At 41.4% G+C, this 20,538-nt stretch overlaps 2 protein-coding genes across 2 annotated transcripts in view; both read right to left on the bottom strand.

Annotated features, from left to right (window-relative positions):
* Positions 1-4,400: 4,400 nt before the first annotated feature.
* adnpb (activity-dependent neuroprotector homeobox b) lies at positions 4,401-14,848 on the bottom strand. Its single transcript, XM_015014385.1, has 4 exons — positions 14,422-14,848; positions 8,996-9,112; positions 7,694-7,786; positions 4,401-7,579 (listed from the first exon to the last, which is right to left on the bottom strand). Exons 2-4 carry the CDS (start codon positions 9,101-9,103, stop codon positions 4,607-4,609), a joined length of 3,174 nt encoding a protein of 1,057 aa, XP_014869871.1. The 5' UTR covers positions 9,104-9,112; positions 14,422-14,848; the 3' UTR covers positions 4,401-4,606.
* A 1,293-nt stretch (positions 14,849-16,141) lies between these two features.
* The window catches only part of dpm1 (dolichyl-phosphate mannosyltransferase subunit 1, catalytic), an 8,314-nt gene continuing 3,917 nt past the window's right edge, over positions 16,142-20,538 (bottom strand). Inside the window, exons 2-9 of the mRNA XM_015014392.1 lie at positions 19,775-19,874; positions 19,520-19,553; positions 19,370-19,446; positions 19,186-19,211; positions 17,930-18,025; positions 17,665-17,733; positions 17,413-17,527; positions 16,142-16,493 (exon numbers count right to left, since the gene is read on the bottom strand). Of these exons, the coding sequence (XP_014869878.1) occupies positions 16,389-16,493; positions 17,413-17,527; positions 17,665-17,733; positions 17,930-18,025; positions 19,186-19,211; positions 19,370-19,446; positions 19,520-19,553; positions 19,775-19,874 (622 nt within the window). The 3' untranslated portion in view covers positions 16,142-16,388. The remainder of the gene's footprint in view (positions 16,494-17,412; positions 17,528-17,664; positions 17,734-17,929; positions 18,026-19,185; positions 19,212-19,369; positions 19,447-19,519; positions 19,554-19,774; positions 19,875-20,538) is intronic.

The raw sequence follows: 20,538 nt of genomic DNA, 5'->3' as shown, positions 1-20,538 counted from the left end.
AAGTATGTTTGTGTGTTAGAATGGCAGATTCAAAGTCTAGGACTAAGTCCATTTGAAAAGTTGTGCCAAGATTTGAAAATCAATATTCAGATGGTTTTTGTAATTTGACTGGATTAGATTCATTTGCAAAGATGGATGGATAAAAATGTAAGTCCTTCTAAAAAAGGTTTAAAAGCACACATCTTTTTTTTTCTATTCTACCACTATTCCATTTGTTTTTTTTTTACCTCCTCAATGTTTCGGCCTAACATGTTCCTCCTCCCCTGCGTTGTTTGTATTGTGGATGTGCAGTAAGACCAATGTAACTGCAGGAGACGTAGTGCACAGGCCTGCAACCGTCTCTGTCTGCCGCGGCCCCCCTGCCCCCGCCCCAGCATCCCCCAGCCCCACCTCCACCCCAGTCCTCCCTTTTCCAGCCTCCATCACCCAGCTCTGCAAAGGAGGAGTCCTCGCAGCGTGCTTCCCTTCGTCTGTCTCCCTCTCTTATTGTCCCAGCTTCTGTTGCACCCTGATCTTTGAAAGCCCTTCTGTTGACAATGTGTAGTATTGATTTGTGGAATTGTTTAGTATTACTGTTTTTATGGGGGGAGGTTGTGATGTAACAGGTCTCTCTTGTAAATGAGACAATGAGTCTCAAGAGATTTTTCCTGTACGAATAAAGGATTATATCTACAACACCTTTATAGTTGCATGTGATGGTCAGAAGAGTTGCACCCATTACCAATGCTTGTGCAGATGGGAAATATTAACATCTCTTGTGTGGGAGAATCTGTGGAAATGTCCCCTTCCTTCGCTGTCCTAACTGTCACTTCATCACCAGCCCTCCCCATTCAGGTGGATTTGGGCAGCTGGTCAGGTCGATGTGACCAGTCCAGCCAGATAGCCAGGCCTTCATTGTGTTTAAGATCGCACATATTTATGCCCTGCTGTACCACATCTCCAAGCACAGAGGGCGCAGTTTTTGACTCCCCCCACTGCTGCCATCTCCTCTATCTCCTCCTTCCCAATCACCCATCTTAGCTTCTCTTGTGTTCTCTGACTCCCACTTTCCTCCCCTCCCCCCTCCCAGCTCCGTTCGCCACCCTTCTGCCTCCCCCTCGCCTCTCTTCTTCTCCTCTCTTCCCCCGTTCAGTGCTGTTAAGCACTCCTTCTGCACACAGCACTGCAGATGAGGCCTCCGCCTCCCCCACAGTCTTCCAGGCCTCTCTCTCCCTCTCCCTCCTTGTAGCAGCATAGCAACACGGCCTAGCCAGCCAAGGTTCTCTCTGGTACTGGGGTAATTTCCATCCATCTTATGTTATTCATCCAACACCAGCAAAGGACAACACTGTGATGAAATGATATTAAGATGTGCATCCAATTTCTCACAAGAAACCTGAGTTGCAAAAATAGGATTCATATCAGCAAGAATAATAAGTTTTGATTCACAGCAGCTCTTCTATATACTGTCACTGATATGAGGACGGGGAAAGTTAGAGATAGTTTTGTAACTTTTTCAGAGTTACAAAACTCAAGAACTACAGGGTGAGGGTTAGTGTCTCTTACACATATAAACAGTGGTACTTCTAAGCGAGCCCTGCCTCCTGCCAACCCAACCAACCAGGGCACAACATCTGGAGTTGTGCCCCGACTGTGAGAGTTTATATTTAATTGCAGTATCTGGTGCCTGTGCACCACCGTTGCTGATGCCACCCTGGGTAAACTGCCCACCACCGTTGCTGATGCAGCCCTGGGTAACTGCCCACATGGCCCAGTGGGAGGGCCACACCCAGAACAAAATATTCCCAATAGGACAATGTACAGTACTGTGTGTGAAAGATTTACAGTACTTAGATGCAAACATCTCCAGTGCATACATATTCTTACTTTGTTTTATTTTTATTACAATATTATATTAGATGAGGTCGTAGCTGGTGAGAAACCTCCAACTTTCCCACCGCGATTTCCAATTTGATTGGACCTCTGTGATTCCCCCAAGTTGAAAAAGAAAAAAATTAACATTTATAGTTAACATGTAATGTAATTGTTGCCTTCATATAATAATGGATTGCCAATGGTTACAATTTATATATATATATATACACACACACACACACACACATTCCTGTTTTTTTATGACAATTAGTAAATTAATGTCATTTGTCTTGTTATTTTAAAATCCTTGTCATTGCGGTGTTTTTCGATTAGGCACTTGTGAAAAATGTGAGAACAATTATAGAACTATTATTGTAACAGTCCCAGAACAAAATAATCATGAACTTAAAGGGTCTTTTTGTTTGTTGGCTGGTCAATATCGGACTATCTTTGAAAGAGACAACTCCTGCGTAGGAAGCCATAGAGATGCCGTTTGTAAATTTACTCAATTAGAAATCAACAATAATTTGGGTTATTTAGTCTGTCATAAAAGAAAATAAATTAGGATTCATTTTCAAAGTCATATTATAATAATATTTAGTTAGCAAGTTAAACATTTAGCTTCAAACTATATACTTAACTCTGCGCTAAATATTTGAAGTTAAATATTTAGCTTAGAGCTGAATATGTAGATTCACTTGCCGATAGGACCACAGTCTTGGAACCTTTCTGCTGGTGCGCCTGATTAGATTCAGATGTTGCTTCAGGTCACTTTTTTATAATAATTCATCTTCTTTTCCTCTCAACACGTACAACATTTTAGCTTAAAACATGAGATGAGCCATTTTAACGGCAATGCAGGTGTTACAATGAATCTACAACAGTGGCCGCGCTAGCTCATCGGCAGCAGGAGTTAAGGTTCGCAGCTTTATTTTGACTGTCCACTTCCGGTTGTCGGCATGTGAATTTGCATAATAGCTAAATACTTAAAATTTACCTATTTTAAAATATACTGCTCAAAAAAATAAAGGGAACATTTCACTTTAATTTTGTGTGTGGCTCCAAATCCAGGCCTCCATTGGTTAATAAATTTGATTTCAATTGATTTTTGTGTCATTTTGTTGTCAGCACATTCAACTTTGTACAGAACAAAGTATTCAATGAGAATATTTCATTCATCCAGATCTAGGATGTTATTTGAGTGTTCCCTTTATTTTTTTGAGCAGTGTATTTTCAAACCATTCAACTTTTAAGCTAGACATATATATATATTTCCAGCATATATATATTTTAAACATATATTTTTCGGTTACTGCTACAGCAATAACTGGCCAACATAACTTATTCCACTATCGCCAAAATGTTACAGGCTTAGAAACGTTAGTATATTGTCAGCCATCATATTATTGGTTGAAACATCACGCCCACTGTTTATCACAGTGTGGGATCTGATGTTGTGGGGCCCTGAAAACCTCAGCATACTGAATGGCATCCTGAACTTATTGAAAGAAAAGACACTTTTAAGGACACTTTTTAAAACTGGTGGTCTTAAACAAAGGAATGATTCAAATCTACAAAGAATCAAAAACAAACTTTTTTCTATGGTCATCTCAGCTATCTCTGCATCTGAAAGCTGCAGGATGGCACCTCTCGCCAACTGGACTTCGCCACCCCTGAGCTATATATTCCACTAACCTGAATTTTGCAGCTTTCCAGACTTATTTTAGCTCCAATTTTCAGGAAAATTTTAAAAAATGTACACCAAGAACAAGTCATTTCTTAAACCAAGGGTCTGGTAAAGCATCTGGCCCTGTAAAAAGTCACAATTACAGCACTTTATTGTTCATAAATGCTTAGGTGAAAAATAAAATAAACAAAAATAAAATACACACAATTCAGAGAACACATGGTGAACACAATAATGTCCTTTAGAAGTAAAACCAGAAGCTTTCTTGCCAGTATCCCGGTTACTTTCCAGTCTTGTGGGTCAATTTTTGACTGAGAAAATAGAAAACAAGCACAGTATAGTCAAAGATAATGAGCAATAGATGCCAAAAATGGATAAAATGATCTTTTATGCCAACAGAAATATAAAGAGCAATGTTGCCAAATAATTAAAAAAATAAAATAGTTACAATAAAAGAAAATGTTCAGTTCATTTATATTTATATATATTTATTTGGCAAAAAAACAAAAACAAAACAAAAACTAATTTAGTTAAAAAATAAACATGAAAATACCAATCCACAAAAGCAACACCTAGTTTTTAAGCATAGCAATGGAGAACATGAGGCTACCGTACACACAGGTGATATTTAAGGATACATGTACAGCGACGTCTGTTCAAACATGTTTAAAAGACTGTACAAATTTACACTACCTATCTTAGTATACCTACATGAAAAATGGTGAATTATATGGTCAGTTTCTAAAGGTTTTATCCCCAAACATCGCTTCAGGAATACCGAGGAGCTCAGTGGCTAAAGCAATGTTAGTAACTTTTTTATCTCTAAGAAATAAAGAATATAGAAGGCAAAAACTTCCCATTTTTGTTTGGTGTAACTTTCCCGTCTTTGCATGTCTCCTGTAGATTTTAACTGCTTGCTGAGTCCTACTTTCTAACATCAATAGATGGCTTTTTAAAATTTATTTATTTGTCCCATTTGCTTCATCCCTGTAACTCAGAGAAGCTGTCATTTAATTCAGGTGAGGCAGATTTATTGGTGTGATCTTCTCAGACTGACAGATGCAGTCAGGACTGCTGTTTGCCCAGCTGGGCTCCATCTCTCTGGTTTCTAGCGGATGACGGTACAAACTTGGGGATAATAATGGGCAGACTGTCTCTTCCTGAGTTCTCAGTAGCACAAAAACCATTCTCTACAAGTTCCCCTTCATCGTCTTCGTCATCATCGTCATCATCATCGTCATCTTCATCTTCATCGTCATCATCAGACATGTCATCCAGATCTGAAACCATTTTGATGTCTGTCCTTGTCTCCAGTCTCTCTTTAGATCCAGTAAACTGCTGGTTACCATGGATATGTGCTGCTGCCCCTGGTTTCTTGTCATTCCTCTGCTGCTCTTCCTCATCACTTTCAGAGTCTATGGAGATGGGCTCAGAGAGGTCTAGAGGCATTTTCTGTGGTAAGGTGCTGCTGATTGTCTTGGTTTGGTCTCTGCCGACAGTACTTGGTTTGGGAAGCAAATCTTCCTCCTTCCCCGCCAACTCTCCCTCCTGCGGCTGCTCAACTCCACCGTTGGCAGCCACGAGTTCCCTGTGTCTCTGGAGAGCCTGTTCCGATAACCCTTTGCGTGTCCTGGAAGTCCGCTGCTTGCCGTGTTTGCCTTCGTAAGCGTCCTCCGCGTCAAACTCCAGGTCATGGCGAAGCTTGCTGAGGTCGTGCATGCTGAATCCCAGCAACACACTGGGCCGCTGGCTTTCACACTCCTGTACGCACTTTCTCCTTGTGCCAACAAAATGTCCAGAGACGTCTGACCTCCACAGCCAGAGACTAGATGCCAGCTTGTCCACCTCTCGTTGGGTAGGGTATGGCGCACAATTGAAATATTGCGTCAGAAATGCTTTCCTGGACTCGTACGACTTACTTTCCTGGCCTTTGGGATCAAGAGCAAGGACTACAGGTTCGTTTGGATTTTCTTCAAAGTAAGACGGACCATTGAGGTCCCGAGGGTGTGCCCTTTGTCCGGGAGGTCCTGGCCTTCTTCGCTTTGGTGCGCTGGTGTCAGAGCTATCGAAGCCAGGCCGTTTCAGTGCACTGCTCTGAGACTGGCTGACGCGAGAAGACTGGGCGACCCTGGTGTCTTGTCCGTTCTGCGACTTCCCCACACCTCGACAGTGTACTAAGTGGAGCGTGATGGTAGACGCAGTCATGTTACTTGTATAAACCCCCAAGCAGTGGATGCATTTATAGGTCAGCTTCTTTTCTACAGGATGAACGGTCTGAATCACCTGGTGCCGCTCTCTTAGATGGTGGGCCAACGAATCTGAGATCGGGCCCTTGAGGATGGAGAAGCAGAGAGGGCACAGAGTCTTTCCGACGTCTCTCTTGTAAGGTACGGAAGCTTGCGGGGCGCTCTTGATTTGAGGAATGTCTGAGAGGCCCGATGACGTTTTAGATGGCTGCTGAGGCATCAACCTCTTCCCCCCTAGAAGAGAAGCAGAGAGGTTTGACGAGATGGAGGAGGTGCTGTTCTGGGCATGAAATGCAACCGACTCTTCGGGTGCATCCCTCATGTTATATGTTGTGACAATCAACTGAACGTTTTTGGGGTTTCCCTGCTGCAGAGTGAGGTCAAAAGTCAGTGGAGAGTCGGTGCGAGGTCCAACCTTTTCCTCAGGGTGCGATAGACGCATGTGCGCAACCATTTTCTCCACGTCGTTGAACGTTGCCCGACAGTACGGGCAGGACAGGCCGTGGATCAGCATGTGGTTCAACAGCGTGTCACTGGGGAGATAGCGGTTGCAGTACAGACACTTGCTGGTGAAGTTGTGAATCTTCATGATGTAGTTGGCCACAGCAGGCACCTTTTCTGCTTTGTGTTCCTTCTCGAAGTGAGCACTGTAGACGTTCTCTGGGAACAGCTCGTTGCAGATGGTGCAGATCTTCCACTTCTGCGTGTAGGATGTGCCGAGGACCGAGGAGCCACCTTTCTTTGCTGTGACAGCCGCTACCGTGGTGGCGGCTGCCTGAACACGTGAGCCCAACGGGTTGGATTTAAGGGAGGAAGAAGCGCCAGCCACCAGCGGGCTCCGCAGACTATTGGCGGAGATGAGCTGCTTTGCTGCATGCGACTGCTGTGGCACAGACACCTGAGCGTTTCCCGGCAGAGTTCCTCTAATGTGGTGGTTACCCAGAGAGAAAGGCTGCACGCTGCCTGCCTTTAACCCCAAAGAGTCATGTTTTAGTCCAGTTAGAAAACTATGGGAGTTAAAGGCAGCCTTAGATGCTGCGACAGCAGCAGCAGCGGCTCGACTAAGCTGTTGGGACGCAGAAGACCTCGGCGTGGCCATCACTGCTCCTTTGGGGCCCATCCCGATTATGGTCTTGTCTCCTTGAGCTTTGGCCGGGAACATAACGAGTGGTTTTGGTCGAGGGACTATCACACTGGTGTGGCCAATCATGGCCGTGACCTGATAGCCGATCCTCTCGTGGTCCTCGATGACGTGTTGGACCAACGCTTCGTAAGTCCGCGGAACAAACAGACACTTCTTGCAATGAATTTGGTTTGCATTACCACCATGTGTGGTACTGCTCTCCGTTGTGCCACCGTTGTGACTGTTTGTTTTCTCTCCTGGCTTTACGATGTAAGGATGGGCCACTTGTTGGAAGTGTTCCCGGTAGATGTGCTTTCGCACCACATTGTACAAAGGGTCCCTGTAGGTGCACTTCTTGCAGTAGTACACCGCCTGTTCCACATTATCCACCGTCCTCTTCAGCAAGCCGTCCTTCATCATGATCCCACCAGCTCCTGCTGCTGCCACGGCACCGGGCCCCTGCCGCACGCTGTTATTAGGCATGTGGAAGAGTTTAATGTGTGTTTCCAGGGTCTTCTTGTTGCCATTGAAAGTGCAGTAGGGACAATTGAGCAGAATGTTGTTCTCAAAGTCCTCACTGTGGACGTTGCGGAAGTGGCTCTTGTATGCAGAGAAATACTTGGATGAAAATAAGCAGCCAGAGCAGCAAAAAGGTTTGGATCTGTAGTCCTGGATGAGAAGTAAAAAAACAACAATTACTTGAATAGAAGAAATGAAAAATAACAGTATAGAAGCCACATATGGTAAAAACATTTTCATGTTTCATTTGCATGAATCACCCACCTGGACTTTGGTATGGGATGGTTCCCACATACACACATCTTCCCAGGTTGTGTGCTTAATATACACCTCAGGAGGGTTAAAATCTTTATAGTCCTAACAAATAAAAGACAGATTAATACATAATCATGGTAGATCTGAACAATATATCAGTGTGTGCTACACATCTCAATCCAAGGGACTGCTTTTAAGCAATAGATGGCAGGATATAATAGTTAGTGTCTGAAATGTCGCTAAATATAACAACAAAGTTGCTAAGTATATTGGCAGTATTGGGTGACTATTGTTAACCGTGTGATCCAATGTGTCAGTTAGCCCTCTCTCGTGGCAGAGCAAAAGGAATAGCAGTTGATTCTCAAACCTTTACCGAGATAGATAAGATAGGCTTCATATGCAAGGATCAGCTAATCTCCCAAAATGAAGGAAATCATGGCGGATTTACTGGTGCACCACTGAAAATTACTATGGTGATCATGTCTTCATAACACTCTCCTTGCTTGGGGTACTGTTTTATAACCCATCACTGCTTTAAAAGTCACAACAACGTTATTTCGCTCCATTCTTTCCATCTACTGCTGATTGCTCATTATTATTCTGTAACAAACCTTTGAGGCTTTTACAGAACAGCTAGAGTTACAGTGAGATTATATCACGCATGGATGGACTAGATTTCACTTAGTTTGCTTTAGCGCAAAAGAGGCTGAACTGACATGTGTGCCACACTTTTCAGATTTATCTTTTGGACATTTTTGAAAACCATCATGTATCCATGTATTATTTTCCTTCCACTCCACAACCGTGCACTAATTTAGGCCATCTGATGTGTGTGTGTGTGTATATATATATATATATATATATATATATATATATACACACACACACAAGTACTAGCATATAGGAAGTGTAAATCCTCCAGCTTTAATGAAATAAAAATGTATGAATTATTGAATGCAGAGAGCATCCTTTTATACATTAAGTGAAATATAATTAATATAATTAGAATGGGAATACAGAGTCATCGTGGGTAATCACAGTGCAGTGTGTGCTGGTTTGTAGATTTAAATGAGGATACATCATCTTAATTCATGCTGCAGTGCCAGAAGCTCTGCAGCAGAAGCCTTACTTCATGCACAGAAATCTCAATTCTTGAGTGCATAAAACTCAGTATATGCCGTATTATGAACGCAAACCCCCCAAAAATAAATGTTATGTGGTAATTTATAAAAGGACTACTGCAATCTACTGTAGACATAGCCATGAAGGAAAAGGCTAATTATTAGCAGTGTATATTTGGAGTGTGCTCACCTGTAGGTGATCTCTGCAGAACTCCAGGCCGATATCTCCCAGGACTTTCTTGACATTTCTCCTGGCTTTCCGTAGGCTGGTGAGGTTATTGACTGGGAGCTGGAACATTCTGCCCGCCTGAACAGAGGGGGCGAACAAACACAACATGCCTTCAGTAAGTGTGGACATTGATTGTATTGTTCATCGTTAGGCCTGTCTCAATAAGCAATAAATCAATTAATCGCGTGATAAATTAAAACAAGCTCAACTATTTTTACTGCAGGGTTTAGCATATGTCTTTTCTCTCTTTCCACCAAAAACTGGATGACAGAAGTCTTCAGTCTGGTGCTTTGGCCTCAACTAGTTGGCTTTTTTTTTTTTTGGAACAACAATTTAGTATACCGAAACTTCATAAATAATTTTTTTGTTTATTTCAGTTGTTTTATTTATTTTGGATATTCAAGATGTTTTCCAATTCCAGTGTTAAATGCTCACTAGTTATTGATCTTTCAAAATATGTTTTTGCATTGCTATGCCATTACCATTATATTACTTGGAAATGGTCTCAAAACATTATCGTTTACTACAATAACTTATCGTCCACCAAAATCTGTTATTGTGACAGGCCTATTTAATAAGATACATTTCTTATAAGAATTTAGATTTATTGTCGTCACTTATTACATCTAAAACAGTGGTTCTTAAACTGGGTTCGATCGAACCCCAGGGGTTCGATGAGTCGGTCTTAGGGGTTCGGCGGAGCCTCTGCCGCGAAGGTAAAGACAAACTGTGTAAAGTGATGACGCGCCGTTTTGCCATCGCTTGTTCCAGAGGATCACGTTACATTGCTTAGCCAATCAGTGCTGCGGGAAGGAGTTCCACTCAGCATGGATACTTCAGTAAAGCTCACCGTTTTCACCAAATTCTATAGTCTAAAATCTGCTCCTTAGTCGCATCTTTTCGGGGTTGGTACTGCCTCTAGTGGCGTGGGGGAGGTAATACAACTAATATAATTACATTAATAAATCTATTTTCTGTGTGTGGGGGAGGGGGGGTCGGTGAATGCGCATATGAAACTGGGGGGTTCGGTACCTCAAAAAAGGTTAAAAACCACTGATCTAAAACTACAAAGCTGCTTTTATTGTCAGGATTGATCATTTTACCATTTTCTCCACTGTTTGTTCAATAAAAGCATCAATAAATACTAATGCACTTGAAAGTACAGCTACCATGTGCAGTTTATTGACACAAATCACATGTTTTTTGTGTCCTAAAAGAAGCGTATAGCAAATGAGAATGTTTTTTGAGAGCATTATTTGTATTTGTGGGACTATAATTGCTGTGACTCAGTCACAGTCATACAATTACCTAAAAACAAAGCAATAGTTTTTATTGTTATCACAATAATATCGCAAAATACGAGAAAACTTTATGTACATATGACTAACCTCTAGCCTGATGTAAAAACTGAATTTGTATTGGATAAAACCCATCATTCTGCTGAAATTGCCTTGTAAGATGAGCAACATTTAACAACCTTTTAGCAAGTGGATGTTTGTTATGCTTGATTACAAGTCATTATTTTATACAGTCAACTTTTCCATTTCCAAGTCAACCAGTCTGACATTTTGTATTGTATGATTCAGTGAATTAAGGCGCTCCAGAGGCTTTAGGTATCAAAGTTTCAGTCCTAACCTCTTAGACGCGACATAATATTTGAGAATACGCTACGTGCTGCTGTTGAGATGCCAGGTACATAAGAGAATGGCATTGCTGAGAAACCAAACTGACTTCAGAGCAGGTTGTGTTAAGAGCATCGGTTTCCATGGAGACAAAGCGCTGTGAAAAATGAACAGATCTGAAAAATTCCTAAATTTATCATCTCAATTGACTAGATGCAATTTAGAATTCCTGATGTCCCGTTTGTTAATCACACAGGAGAGACTGTAGTGTTCAAAAGTCCAGAAGGTTCCCTTCTTCACATGAACAACAGCTTCTTGCAATCTTTTTAAATGATTTTCTAGGTTTCTCATATGGACGTGTGTAGTTATTCTGTTATTTCATTTATTATATTCTTTTGCCAGACAGTTTTTGCAAATATTGCTTTATTAATTCACTTACCACTGACTCAATTAGAAAGGCTGGTCAATCAAAGAGATTGTTTTGGAAAAAAAAAAAAAAAAACTTTTAGTTGGACTTTGATCACTGCTGCAGGTGACCTGTTACACAGACAAGCTATTTTAAGTTCTTTGGTAAATAACAGGGGGAAAAAAATCTAAACGTTATACTGTTTGACAGACATAAAGTAGCTCAAAGGATTGTTAGCTTAAAAAAAACGTACATACAGTAGCAGGTGAACTGAAGGATGATGCATCTCTCTGGGTGTGTGTGAGGATTATTTTTCCTGTCTATTTAAAGACATCATTTTTATACACTGTTCATTTTCTGGAGATGAAATTGAAGGCCTAACATGCTTTTATCATCACCTTGTTTCAGTTCTTCATTTTTATAGCTTCTACATAGTAGATCCTTCAGTGTACAAAGAAAAACTTCTGAATTATTCAGAGAACCACATAAAAGTTTATGCTAATCTTCAGCTTCTTATGAGCAGAATTAAAGAAACAAGGAATGACTCAGAATGTCTGAGTATTACTGAACTACAGATGCTGACCAATCTACCGGCAGCCCTGGTAAATATATGCAAAAAACAGTTTCTTCCTGATAGAGTCTGCCAGGAATGCTAAGCCTATTTAGCATGGCCACCAGTTTATGAACGGTGTTCCTGGAACGGCAAGTTGTTTCTAGGCTACCAACACATTTAGCAGCGTGTACCACAGATTGATTGACAGCATTAAACCCCTTCTCCTGGCTATAATTGGTTGGTTTTGATCAGGAGCTGTGCATTTCTTCAGAACTGTTTGTTTTGGTTTAGATGAGACAGATTTTTTTGTTTGTTTCACACTGAGATTGACGGCAATCAAAAGGTGAAACGTAGAAAAACATCTTCTACCCATTGATGATCAGTGTGTGACTCTTTAAACCCCCAAACAAGGCGGCGCCACAGAGCTCAGTACGACGAATCCAAAGCCAGATCTGAACATTGTCCAAACAAGAAAAACATTTTGCAAGCTTTTGCAGGTGTTATGCTGTATGAGAACAGTTCTGAACTGCAGAAACAAACATCAGGTTCCACCACTGTTCACCTGACTACAAACATGGTACAGACAGGTAGCCATTCATGTTCCCAAAGATGGTTTGTCTTGGTAGATGGTACGTTACCTTCATATCGGAATAAATCAGCATCGGTCCACACATTTGTGTCGGTGCATCCACAATCCCAACACATAGTGCTTCATAGGGCTCCTCTTAAATTAATAGGAACTCCTATTAATCTAACAGGGATCATATTAATTAATAGGAGCCTTATGAAGGAGTGAATTAAACTCCGTTTATGATTTTTAATTGATCTTTCAAAAAGTTCTGTCCCCAGAGAAAATTGGATAAAAGGGGAAAGATCATGTCGCCAGTTTGATATTAATTCAGATTTTCACAACAAAAAACTAATCAATAATTATTGATATTGACTGATATTTATCAAGGTTTTTTTTTTTTTTACCATACCGAAAACCCCATTATATAAGATAATACTTTATTGATCCCCAGAGGGGGGAATTTTGCTTGTCCCAGCATACAAAATATTTAAAAAATTAGAATTTTTGAACTTACTGTGTGCAGTTTAGTGAAACAAATCACACATATTCATGAGTCCTACAGAACCATATGACAAATGTTTGTTTTTCAAAGTAGTATTAGTGTTTGTATGGTTAGCTAAACCAGAAGCAATAGATTGTTTGCATCAGTTTATCATTATCGCCATAGTAACACAAAATATTATGATAACACTTTAAATCTCTGTTGCCCACTATTAGATCCTCTTTTCAAATCAGAACTCTTGTGCAGCAAGGGTCAAAGGTCACCTTCTTCACAATATCACAGCAATGTGACACCAAACAATCACAGTAAACACATGCCCCCCCCCCCCCTCCCCTGTGCTCCAGCTAACGTCCTCCCACAAAACAGTTCCAGGTACTAGACACAGACCTCTACCCGCTCTGACTCCCTGATTTTTATTTATTTTTTTAATCCTTCATCCCTCCCTCAGATGTTAGATGGCGCTGCAGAGGACTCCCATTATGTAAGCCTCCCTTACACTCCGACTGGCCCCCTTTTTCCTCCCTTCCTCGCAGCACCATCACAGAATGGCGCCTCCTATTGAGTTAGCAGCAGCCCCTACAATATGTCTGCAGCAGAAGAGGGCTGGGGGGAGGGGAGGGAGAGATGTTGGATGGGAGGAAGAAGAGGGACAGAAGGAGTGAGAGGGAGAGAGACTTGGAAAGAGGGAGGGTGAGTTGGGAGAAAGAGGATGAGGAAGAGGAGGAGGAGGAGGGGTGTGGAAGGCTTGCAAAGGGGAGAGATGAGAGGAAAAGGGGGAGGCAGGGAGGTCAGAGAGACTGGCAGAGAGGAAAGGGAGGGTGGAGGGGACAAAAAAGGGAAGAGGGTGAGATAGATGAGAGGGTGGGAGGGGGAGCCAAGCAGAGGAGGGGGAAGGAGAGAAGAGAGGGAGAGAAGGAAGAGGAAACACAGGAGGAGGCTGCTGGAGGAAAACAGGCTTCCCGTTCTGCGGTGGAGCTAGAGGGGAAAGAAACATTGGCCTTCATGGCATTAAACTCCCAGGATGTGATCACCTGGTCCAGTAGATCAGGTTTGCACTTCCTCAATGTCTGGATGCTTAATTAGTGAAGGAGGGAGGCACTTCTCATAACATCCACTGTAATGCGAGACTGGGATTTACCACATGGCTCCAAAACTGTCTAATGTATTCTGATGAAGGTGAGGGTTTGTTTTTGGGCTCATCACCCCGTCCCGATCCAACACTTGGTGTCAGTACAGCCCCACTGTCACCTGGCTGAACTCTGATCACATTCGAAGGGGCTCAAACGCAAACAACTATTGTAGTCAATAACAGATTGAGTGTTCAAAAACAAACAGTTTAAATCGGTACGGCTCGGATCCATTTTTGTCCATTTTTTTAAACAATAAAACATCTGGAAAGATCGAGATGGGCAAGGAGCTGCTGCTGCAGCTGACAAAGAATAGGGGGCACACCGCGCTCAGCTAGCATGCTAAGCTAGCTCCCAACAACATGGGCTGTTTAAAACTAATTCCTCACGATTCAACGCCTTGTTTCAACCCGACTAATCTATTACAAACAAGCTAACGGGTATTCGAGTTTCGATGTGCCTAACAAACACGAAAATAATATATTAAAAAAAACACAATAGCCAGGGTCCCACTGCCACCCTTCACATCACATCCCCGCAGGTAGAGCACGGTTAACGGCCAGCTATTTGCGGGTGCTCTCCCGGCGTTATGACACCCAGGTTTACCTGCTTTCACATCCAGGACTCCCGTCTGAGCGAACCGTGTCACCTCAGGCTGACCGAGGCCGTGTCTTCACACTCTAGCGCGCACAGCTGTGTCCTCCCAGGTATCTTCCGAGGAGGATCATCGGCCGTCGGTCTTCCCTCCCCAAGCCCGATGGTCCCTTACCAAACGGCGGCTATCCTGCCTCCTCTGGCCAGAGAGCGGAAACGGAGAGCGCTCCGAGCTTCACCGGACAACCAATAGGGCCGTTCCGCGGAGCGCTGAGGGCGGACACATGTTAGCTGTTTTACTCCCGAAATAGAAATTCACCTTTAACTGTGCCTATACTTCCCCGGTAGTGAGAATTGCTTTGCCCATTCTCTTCTGACGGACAATACACAGCCAGCCCGCAAACTGCCCAATCCAAAATGGCGCAAATAAAAGAAGCGGAAGTGACATCTACCTTATTAGCATAAATTATCTCGTTGTAAGGTCCTCCTAAAAAATCATCTCATTAAAACTCCTGATTGGTTTGTCAGTCAGTTTGGCCAATTAAGCAAATATCTGCTAAAAGATAATCCCTCAGTCTTTCTTCTTCGACTGTTTATTTTGCGTCTGTGTTGGACTCAACGGGGTAAACAACCCCCGCAGCAGTTACCTGAACCCTCCGACAGCGGGCGTCCTTCTATGTACTCCTCCCTGCGGAGAGGAGTACATAGAAGGACTCCTTCTATGTACACAGTGCCTCAGCACGTAGGTCGAGGTCAGGCCAACACTAGATGGCGCTGTAGATTCAGTTGCTTCCTAGTTAGTAGAAGCTGGTACTGCTAGTTACTTGTCGAACTGAACTTATTTGATGGGAACTAGTGGCCTTTTGTTTGGTTTAACGTCAGCCATACTGTTTTCATCTTATATTTTTATGTGTGCCTTAAACATGCAGAACCTGATATATCTCTTGTGTGTACATGCATGATTCTGTACAATTGTTCAAAAATGTTTAATAATAAAAAAAACAGCCGTTGGAAGACAGATATACTGTTTATGGAATATATGGATGGATGGAATGACATCCATACATTTCATTTATCCAATGGGATGAATAGACAGGATTAATGTATGGAAGAACAGATGGATGGAAAAAAATATGAATGTAAAGCTGGATTAATGGATGGCAAATAAATAGATGTAAGTACATCTGAAAAACGTTTAGAGTAAAATATCTATCTTCACAAAGTTACACTCGTATTACAGATTCATAGGGTGAAAGATTCCAAACGTTTATTTCTTCTGAGCTAGATGATTATGCTCACAGATAATGAGATCCCAAAAGGTCTATAAAAGAAGGATATTTTAATCAGAAATATAAGGACTCTGAAATATGTTCATTTTTATCCCCTCAGTTCTTGATGCTTTGGTCCTTTTGCATGAATTAGTGCATCAATGAGGCGTAGAGGCTACCAGCCTGTGGTTTATTTCTTCAGGTATAGAAGCCCAGGTTCCTTAGATAACCGTCTTTAGGTCATCTGCAGTGTTGATTCGGGTTCATCTTGACAACACTTTCTAGATGCTGTGAACACCCAGCTTGTGACGGGTATCCATGGCAGTCTTCCCAATGACTGTGTATCTGACTGACCCTGAGTCAGAGACGGTTTAGAGGCTCGGGTGTTTGGAGTAAAACCCAAGAGCTTTGCATCGTGACATCATTAAATGTTAGAAATAAAAGATACTCGCATAACAAACCAGTGGCAGGAATACAAACTGTTTATTTTATACAAACAAATCTGGGCTCAGTTCACATTCAGTGAGGGGAGCTATGACGCGCCAAATCAGACTCAAGAGAGAAAATGGGAATGTAAAGCTTCATCTTCCTTCGGGGTTCGTTTTGCGCTTAATGCCTAGCATGGACAGACATCTGCTTTCTGGTCCGACAATCCGCCACGTTGTGACCGCTGGAACATTGAAGAAACGCCAGGTGAAGGCAGGTCGCTGATCACGTCGTGGCGAACAGCGTGAGCAGTCCCTTCACAAACGAAACAATCTCATTCCCTCCGAGTTTGGACTCCCCATAAACCCGATCCACAAAGGAGATGGGCACCTTTGTTTTGGAAAGAGAGGGAGACATTTTGTTAGAGGACATAGCAATTAAGAGAATTATTAAGGTAAAATCTAAATAGAATTGTTTTTAATAGATGGTAAAACTTTTTGTAAAATGTTCACTGTATTATTTAGATGAGTCTGAGTCACAGTCGGTCACCATTTACGAAATAGCGATGATCGTGGAAGCGTCTTCAACGCTGCATCAATCTGATGGGAGCCAACTTCTAATTCTTAGTCCAAGTTAAGCACTTTTTAATGTAGAAAAATAAATTAAATCCGTAATTTCCTGCTGAAGATAGGTTTCAGGGTAGAAGATGTCTGATATTAAGATCCAATATTAATATCTGTATCGATACAGATATTGATAAAAATTCTAGATGGAGTATCAGTGACAATATGCCCGATCCATAAGGGCAGATCTCTTCAATCTAATTCTACGCTTTGTGCTCTGAGCGACATTATGCTTTATTTATTTTACATCATATTTAGAATTCCTAATTGCAGTTTCTGAATCATTTGAAAGAAGATTTGTTGCATTTATTTTTTAAATGTTTCTCCAAGCTAGTCAACCTATTGTTTTTGTGAGTTTCAGTTTCTTTATTATTTATTTTACGTCGGCTCCTCATTGCGCTGACATGAACAAATTAAAGCTGTGTTGTTTTTACAAGCTTGTGACACTATTGCTGTATTTAAGCGTGCTGTACTGATGCAGAGTTATCAAATCAACTTTTAATTCAGTACATTTAAGAAAGAAAAGTTTTAAGTCAATTCAGCTGTTTTTCTGTATTGGATCAGTATCGGGTGATGCTAAACCTCAGATATCCGTTTTAGGAACCAAATATTTTCAGTCTGCTCTCTAAATGCAGAAAGAAAAACATTTCAAACGCAGCTGAGTAAAACTCTTAAGGCTGGATCACCTCTCCCACTGTGTAGTTGAGCTGCCTGGCTCGGACGATCATCTCCATCTGAAAAACGTAGCCTTTGGACACACACCGCTCAACCAGACTCTCCAACACTTTCTTCTTGTATAACCTGATGCAGGAGAGACCAAAAAAACATTAAAAATGAAAAAGAAACATTCCATTTTCTTCTTCATTGGAAAAGAAGAAGGAAGACAATAGCTGTTGTCTTTTACTTATGCTTAAAAGACAACTTCCTGCTCCACCCACCTGAAGCTTCCTGTGAGGTCTGAAGCCCCGGGTCTCAACAGCACCTGGGTCAAAAAGTTGGCTCCCCGGCTGAAAGCGGGAGAAATAAACAAGAAAGCTTACAAATAAATCACTCGATTTCAGCTTCCTGCCAAAATAGGGGGGTGTAAACTTGAGAAAATAAAAACAAAACAAGGAATACACTATATATCAGCAATAACGTCGGTATATTGGTGCAGCTGTAGAAAAACAAAAAAACAAAACAACCTTGCTGAGCAGGCGTCACCTGATGAGTTTCCTGCGCAGGTCCCAGCCGTACACGCCTCCACTGCCAAGGTATCGAGTGCCGGACACAAGATCATAATCACCCTCCTTCTGTTTTCTGGATAAAAAATAATAATGAAAATTTAAACTGGCCCACACAAGAAAAATATAACATCCTGCCATCAACCAGAAAAAAATTTAGTATTTACAGTAAGAACCAGAAGTTTACATACACCGCATAAAAAGAACACGAGCAGACATTAAATCAGACCAAACGTTTCCTGCTTCAGGTCAGTTTCTTTTTGCTAAATGTCAGGATGTCGAGATGGGGAATGTTTTCTTCAATTCAGACGTTTATGTACCTTTCCTTGACATTTGCTGGAACTGCCCTGCTGGAATGCCGATCCACTCTTCCTGACAGAATTGATGCCTCACTCACACACATATTTTCAGCTGTGTCCATAAATTCTCTACACACCTGAGCTTAGCACTTTGTGGTGGTTTTATCCTTAAGCCAAACTTGCTGTCGCATTTGGACCTAAGTTTTAGCTTCTTGGTTAATGTTCTGAGAAGTTGCTACGTTTCAGCGTCCTTTTCTGACATTATCATCTATATTATGAAGAGCAGATGTTTGTGTCTGTGACACAAAAATGAAGGTTTTTGTCCCCCGATTGGTGGGTGACTTTACTCTGTTTTTGTTTTAGAGTACCGGCTTCTTCCTTACACAGTGACCTTTTCACTCATGTTGCTCAACCAGCATATTCACCAGGTGCTTTGCCTTTGGTCTGGGGTTAAAGTGCAGATTTTTCACCTCTAACACACACAACCCATCTCCTTCCTAAACAGTACGATGACTGGACCTTCCCATGCATCTGAAACTTGCACTAGACCAATTCTCCTTCTGACCGTTTTCAACTATGTCAAACGGCAAAGCAGCGTGTTGGAGCTGTACCTTAAAATTATGGCCGGGTCTAACGTGTTTATTTCGGTCAATTAATTACACAGATTTTTTTCCTATGTGAATACAAAAAAAAATTGTATTTGCACATTTCTGTGCAGATGACTGTGCCTTCAAACTCCTGACTTTAGAGGACAATAATAATAATAATAACTCTCATTTAGCAAATGAACTAGTCAAACTTCCGGAAAACAGAACAAATTCTGTCTGAATTAATGCCTTTTTATACAGTGTATTTGAACTTCTGTATATTCTATTACTAATAAATCCACCCTTTATAATACTCTTTATAAAAACCTAAGTGTTTCAGATATACTTACTTGATAAACTGTGGGATAAACTTGGGCTGAAAGCAAAAGCAACAGTCATGAAATATGAAGTTCAACATAATACAGATTTTTTTTGGAGGTTTTGGAAAGTAACAGTAAAAAAAAAAAATGTCCCCAAACACAAACAGTCGTGAGACTTTGAGGCCAGGAAAGATGCCAAACATTTTCCACTCACATGGTGGGAGAGATCTGCATCCATTATAATGATGAAGTTCCCAGTAGCATGCTTCATGCCATGAATGTAGGCCGTGCCTTTAAAAGCAGACACGACGCCGTCATTAAATGATCAAGGTGAGAGAGTCAACGCAGCATGTTGACAGCTTACCAAGGCCTAGTTTTTTCGCTCTCGGTCGCAGAAGCTGGAAAACAACAAGATTTATTCATCATCTGCAATTGCTAACAGCTATGCGTCATCTTGTCATCTTTAATACACATTTTTGTAGCACTGAGTTAAAGTTATTTGTTTACACTGGCAACAAAGAACAACTGCATTAAACACAATCAGAACATGATTTGATCTTTCATGCCAATTTATACATCCTCAGATTAGCACGTATCGTACTTATGCTTCTTAGCTTACTATTTTGTCATCTCCATAAATTTTCTGCAGCTGCTCTGCCACCTCCAGTGTCCCATCTGGGCTTCCGTCGTCAATGACAATGATCTCATAATTGTAGCCACTGCAAGATGAACAAATTGAAAGATGCATGTCATTCGTTAGAGCAGTTATACACGTGACACTAAGCACAACTAGTTCAGGCAAGAAATTGAACCTGAAAATAACATTGCTGCCCCTGAATGCTCTTTGGTTTTGTTTGGACACACAGACTACAAAACAAGTCTTGAAAAACAAAAGTGAGGCTCGCTTAATGTAGTAATACACAAATCAGTTAGCTGGTCTTTCAATCGCCGCGTTTCTCTTGAAAAGCCCAGACCAATGACTAGCATGTGAAACACTTTCTGTAACCTGGTTTATTTTTAGATATTTTAATACGTACTTACATAACCTACCCGAGGCAAAATTAGATCTGAAATGATTTTTCAGTCAACTAAAAAGTTCCCTTCTGATAGAAAATGAGAGCAGGTTTCCTTTAATTGCTCTATCTGATGAATAAGAGGTCAACTTTGAATAATTTTAATTATTTTTCCCCTATTATACTGATGAAAACTAAAACCCATGCATTATTCTAATTCTGTGAGGGTCAGGGGGGTCACCAACACTTCTCCTTGATAAAGACAGTATGGTGGTTTTGTATCAAGAAACAGAAGATTATAGACTTTAAAGGTTATGAAAACTGGAATGTATCAGAAAAATTTCCCCTAGTCTTTATTTGCTTATATATA

The sequence above is a fragment of the Poecilia latipinna genome, unplaced genomic scaffold (assembly GCF_001443285.1).
Source record: "Poecilia latipinna isolate Pla-1442-1.1 unplaced genomic scaffold, P_latipinna-1.0 Scaffold1810, whole genome shotgun sequence".
NCBI classification, from domain to species: domain Eukaryota; kingdom Metazoa; phylum Chordata; class Actinopteri; order Cyprinodontiformes; family Poeciliidae; genus Poecilia; species Poecilia latipinna.
Note: the sequence above shows the minus strand (reverse complement) of the source record. Positions and strands in the feature narration are given on the sequence as shown.